This window comes from Grus americana, chromosome 9 (genome assembly GCF_028858705.1).
Source record: "Grus americana isolate bGruAme1 chromosome 9, bGruAme1.mat, whole genome shotgun sequence".
Classification (NCBI taxonomy): domain Eukaryota; kingdom Metazoa; phylum Chordata; class Aves; order Gruiformes; family Gruidae; genus Grus; species Grus americana.
Genome location: NC_072860.1, coordinates 9,608,193 through 9,614,192, shown reverse-complemented (window position 1 = coordinate 9,614,192; position 6,000 = coordinate 9,608,193). Strand labels below are relative to the sequence as shown.

The following is a 6,000-nucleotide window of genomic DNA, read 5'->3' as shown; positions in this document are numbered from 1 at the left end:
CTAAAAAAAAAATAGTAATTGTCTCCACCTTAGACAGTCACAGAACAGACCTCAGACATGAAGGGAGAACTACGGGCGAATCTCTGTATCCCTGCTGGGTTGTACTTCTGCACAAAAAGAAGGCTGAGACTGCAAATTCAGCTTTTAGTAATAAACTTAGAACTAGCAATAATATTTATGCTAGGGTATTGTAGCTATAAGCTCACAGTGTAAAATAAAGCTACTTGACATGAGAATTGAGATCACTTGGTTAGGAGAGTAATTTTATTTTTTCTTGAGCATGCTGGGCCGGACTGAACGGTGTCTAAGGGTGAGTCAGCACTTTTCTGACTTTTAGATAATGATGTGTATTAGTAGCAACTTAGATGAAGAGAAGATAAGAGGCTGGTGGTCCAGGCCTGCCATAAGCTTAAGGTCAGGATCAGAGGAAGAGAAGTTAATCTAGAGTAATCTGCAATAATGGATACAGTAAAAGTTGTTCTTTTTCTTCTTTATTGAAAGAAGAAATGCCAGTTCCTTAAAAACAGTTTGTGGGGAAAGTTTTGGTTTTTGAAAACAGCACTAAATTTGTTGTAAAGTACTCTTGTAACAAAATTTCATTTTCAAAATGAAAATTCTGTGTTTCGGTACAAATTTACTTTTTACTTCAGTTTTGCAAACTGTTTTTACAAGAGTCAAACCTAAACTTTTTCAAATGACCTGATCTTAACTGTCACAGAATGGAAAACAACCCCTATATTAATACAGGAGGTTGTCCTTGTTTGGCAAAGGAAGTACTTAGGAGGAGGAATAAGATTGAAATGATATTGAAACGATGTGGAAGCCATATTCTTCATATTAACCAATGGCAATCTTTCCCTTCTCATCTCGCCTTTGTTTCATCTGCATTTTGACTATACTGTAATTTTGAAAAGGACTGGTTCGTATTGCATAGTCATGTTGCAATCATTGTTTATTGTGTTGCTGTTATATAACATCTTTTCTAGGCGTATATACTTAATTCTGATGGGGAGATTAAAAAATATGTCATATACGAACACGCATAGTCCCAATGGGAAGTGGTTGTAACAAACTTAAAGAGACGAAAACGGTGAAATTACTCTTACAGGAGGTAAACTAGCTCAGAGGAGGTATGTCGCTTATGTGCCCCAAGGGCACGTGCTGCGTAGAGGCGCCTGTAGGAAAACAGCAATGAGAGAGGTAAGTGGGGCTGGACGGTAATGTGCATCACAAGATGCCCTGGTATTCTGAGTCCAGTTTAAGAGTCACCCAAAAGAAATGCTCTTCCTGGCTACACCACAGGTACTTCCTCTGGGGGATCTTGAGCAAGGCATGTTTTGACCCAGATTTCCATTCCGTCCACTAAACTTTTCAGTCAGCTCCCTGGTGACTGGGACCTATTTTCTGGCTGACCGGCCCAACCGTGAGAGGTGGTATGCCTGCTGCTGCACGACCTGCCATTTTCAAAACATTCTTCCCTTTTACAGCGGCTGCCCTTTCCTGAATGACCTGTATTTAACTCTGCGCTCATGTAAGCGTTTCCTCAGGTGGCACCCTCATTTCACAGGCATGCGTTGCGACGAAAACACACAACATAAATAAATAAAAACGCCTTGCGTCACGCCGCTCTGTGAGCCTCCGCCGGGGGTACGCCTACCGCTGGCACAGTTCAAAGGGGCAGAATTGGCACCCGGGAGACTTCAAAGGGTAAGGAATAGGAAAAGGGGCGAACGGCCTGTCCCCTTTCAGCTGTCAGCGCCAGGTCAACGCCAGGGAGCCAAATCACGGGGGAGGCGCCGTGCGCCTGGGGACAGGCCCGGGGCCATGCCCCGTCTCCACAGACCGCTGGGGCTGCGGCAGCGCTCGGGCCGCGCTTAAAGCTGCGAGGCCCGCTCACGCTTCCCTGCGCGGGTGCCAGACCCTGCGCTTTACCCCCGTGACGCACCCGCCGCAGGCCGCAGACGTGAAACACCGACGGGGCGGAAAACTGCCAAAAGCCCCCGGGACAGCCAGCCCCGCGCGTGCAACGCGCCCTGCGGGCAGGCACGCGGCCGCGCCCCGCCCCTGAGTGGACGTGCCGCCCGCCTGGCTTGGCCCCGCCCTCCCGCGGCGTCGCTCTCCGCCAATCAGCGGTGCTCTCTCCTCCCGCGCGCCTTCCCCGCCCTCCCCTCTCCGCCCGCCAGCGACGGTCACAGCTGGGAGCCGCACGGCTCCGCCCGCCGGAGAGGGCCTGGCCGGCCGTCTCGCGAGAGCGGCGGAAGCCTCGCGAGAGCGGCGAGGCACTCCCCCCCTCCCCCGCCCCTCACCCCCCGCAAGCGGCGCCCCGCCCCGCCCCGCCGCCCGCCCGCCCGCCCTCCTTCCCTCCCTCCCGCCGCCGCCGCCACCGCCCCCGCCCGCCGCCGCGGCCGGATCTGTCTCTCGCTGGCTGCTGGCTGGGTGGTGGGAAGGGAAGGGAGAGGAAGGGGGGGGGGGGGCGCTTGGCCCTGCGCACTGAGCGATGTTTGTCCGCCATCGCGGCGGAGGAGGAGGGTGAAGGAAGCGCCGCCACCGGAGCGAGGGGCCTGCGCCGCCGCCTCGCCCCTCGCCGTCGCCTCCCCCGCTGCTCCCCCCCTCGGCCCGGCTCGGCTCGGCCCGGCCCTCCCCTCCCGCCCTCCGCGCAGCCCCGGGGGCCGCAGCCCGGAGTGAAGGTCGCCAGCGGCCTCCCCCGCCCGGCCCCCGGTCCCGCTCCCGGGGTCTGCCGCCCCGCCGCGCGTCCCCCGGCGCCCCTCCGGACGGGAGGCGCCGCCGCCGCCGGGCCCGAAGATGTCGAACCTGAGCAAGGGGACGGGCAGCCGGAAGGACACCAAGATGCGGATCCGAGCCTTCCCTGTGAGTACCGGGCCTAGGCCGGGCTGAGCGGCCGCGCCAGGCCCCGGCCTCCGCCAGCCCGCAGGCCCCGCGGCCTCGCCGTCCTGTCAGCCCTGCCGTGTGGCCGGGGCCGCGGGGCGGCGAGCCGGGCCGGCCCTGCGCAGAGGCGACCTCGGAGGGGGCCGCGGGTGCGAGCGGTGCGGGGTGAGCTGTCAGCCGGCCGGCGGCCTCGGGCACCCCCCGTGCGAGGTGCGGCGTGGGGGGGACGTGCGGGAGCTGCGTCTCGGGGGAGCAGCGCTGCCTGCCGCACGGCGAGTGGGAGGTGGGGGAACTGGTCCCCGCGGTTATCGTCTCCCTCATCAGTCGAGGAAATCAATTATGAAAATCCACGTACGGCATTGGGGGGGTGGGTGGTTTCTTTGTTTTCAAGGAAAAGGCCTCAAAGAAGGAGTCGAAGGTTATACGCCCACATCAACAAAATTAGTTAACCCCGGAAGGGGGGGGGATTTATTTATGTCTTCTGGAGAGTTTCCTCTTGATGAATTTTATTTCACTCTCCACTCCGTAAAAGAGGCTATAAGTCGTATGATTATAAGATTTAGGTGGCACAGTGCCAGCTGTTCAGAAGATGTTACTATAAACATCCAGGCACAGGTAACTTTCATGCATGTTCAATAGAGCCATGAGCATGCCATCCCTTTGAGTTACAGAGGGGAACGAGCCAGATTATTAATTTATACTGCCATAAAGCTTGCTGTGTTTTGACAGTTGGTTCAATTAAAGCTTACAACAGAATAACAACTACGGTACTATTAATGGCATTGAGGAATGAGAGAAATAGAAAAGCTTCAGTCTGCCAGAGGATGGCCAGGAAGTGTGTATGTGTTCATTGGTGTATACGTTAAAAAGAAGATACTTAGTTGAGTCACTGGCTTTTAAGGTTTAGCGTTAACTTTTTGATGCTATGTCTGATCCCAGCAGGCAGTAGTGTAGAACTAATGCGCCTTGCCTTTATAGAGAAACTGGACATACCTGTTTATCTTATTTCACTGGCAAGGAATATATCAATATATTTGCTTCATCAAAACTCTCGCTGATGAAATTAGAGAATTCTGGCTTAATCATAGTAATCTGATTTATCCTGTTTTTCTCATACTCTTTCCTCCACTTTTAATCATTGATAGTTGCATTTAGTGGTAAAAGAAAAAAAAATGGGCTATGAAATAAGGAATTTTAGCTGACGAAAGGTTTTTGATCTCCAAATTGCATTTATTTCTTGAAACAGCTTTTTTCATGATTGTCAATTGTTAGGATGTTTCAATTTGTTAGGACGCATTGGATTATAGGAATAAAGAAAAAGACTTACTGCAACGTGACCAGGGCTTTACTAACAAGTAGTAGGAAACCCTGTATAATTAAACCATGACAAAACCAATATATATGTTTTATAACAAACTACACCAAAAATATAGCAGTCTTTTAACGTGATAAACAGATTCACGTATTGCAACCATGAATATGTAGATATGGGTCAGTCAACAGAGACAGACTTGACAATAGGATAAACTTTAGTTTTACTTTTTTGTGGTTTACTTTTTTCACCACTTTTGTGAATGAGCATATGAAATTAGTTTGGGGGGTGAAGAATGCTTGTACAGAGCCCTGCTCTTACAGGAAGTTAAACATTGTCATAAGGATTTTTTCTTCTGAAACTGTTTTTGCTAGCAATGTCTTTTCAGTTGCTTAAAGAATGTCTAAGTTAAAAGTTTAAAAAAAAAATATAAAAATTATCTTTTCCCTAAAATAATTCAGTGAGTAAATAGGCATTAAGGCCTACAGATCTTAAAAGGTCCGTGACATCTGTTGACAGCCACTTTTCAGGTGTTCCCTTCAATAGATTTTTCTTTTCAAAGTCATTTTGTTGACAATCCTGTTGATAAAGCATTTCTAGAAAAGAAGCATGTACTTGGTTGAGACATTTGGAGGGGTTTCTCTTTCATAATTGCAGAAGGCTGTAGCTGCAGTTCATGTAAAAATCTTAACACTAATTTTGTGGAGACCGAAGTGTTTGTATAGCTTTGGTCTTGTGAATCGTGCCAGTGACTGTAGTGGGATTATTCATGTCAATGAGGTTGCATTTGTGTGTGGGGTAGAGCCTATATTTAGAACGTGTACTATTTGTACTTCTGCTACTGATCTTCGCTCTTTTATCTCAAATTTGGTAGTTCTGCTCTTCAGCTCTGAATTGAGAGTGCTTCCAGAGGTGACTTTGTAGGCTGCTTCGATTTGTCATCTTATTGATCATCTTTCCTCAGCAGGTCTACCTGTTTTAGATTAGTTTGCTTCTTGCATGGAGGTAGCTATTTACCATATTACACTAGAAGTAGCCAAATTGGAGAGGTAAGGTTCCTGAAACATGGCAATGTTATGGTAATTCTCTCCATGTAGGTTCTATCTCTTTAATATTTTCTAGTTTTTGTAATATTTTTGGTATTTATGTTATTGTTATATTTTACAGTAGCTAAAGGAAAGGAGAAACAGTAATTTTCAAAACATTACTACTCCAAAGTTTCTTTTTCTACCTTACTAGAAATTAAGCAGACATTGACCACAACATGTGAAAACCACCAGTGTTGTGCCTAGAGATCTTAATGTTTTGGAATTAGATTTATTCTAGATTTCTTCTTTATTATTTCTTGTAATTGGTGGCAGATTATCGGTCATACCAAGTGTCCATTAATATCTGCCAGCTCCTGGTATGTGCTCTGATGTGCTTTTTCTTACCTCAGGGGCAATGACTTTGAGTACAGGGTGTACTGGATTGTAGAGTAATCAAAAGTAGTTGAGGAAAACAGTTTTCTGTACATTTAACCAATTTTTCTGTGCAAAATAGAAAAAATGAATTTCTTTTCCTAATTTAAAAACTAATTTATTAAGAAGAAGTTTCTTCTGTTCTCTTGTTGGGCTTGATTTAAAGACAGTGATAATCTTTGCATCAGTAGTAGTCCAGAAGAGGATGCATTCTTTTTTGAGACTTCAGACTTGAGCATTTTTTTTAAATCTAGGAAGAATAATAGAAATAATTTTTTTTGAAAGCTTACTGTATATTCAGTAGAGCAAACTGATGAGGTTAAGCTTCTGCAGTTAAGTAAC

At 47.8% G+C, this 6,000-nt stretch overlaps 1 protein-coding gene across 1 annotated transcript in view; it reads left to right on the top strand.

Annotated features, from left to right (window-relative positions):
- The first annotated feature begins 2,354 nt into the window (after positions 1 to 2,354).
- CUL3 (cullin 3) overlaps positions 2,355 to 6,000 on the top strand; it is a 59,576-nt gene continuing 55,930 nt past the window's right edge. The window contains exon 1 of the mRNA XM_054835120.1: positions 2,355 to 2,868. Within this exon, the coding sequence (XP_054691095.1) occupies positions 2,803 to 2,868 (66 nt within the window). The 5' untranslated portion in view covers positions 2,355 to 2,802. The remainder of the gene's footprint in view (positions 2,869 to 6,000) is intronic.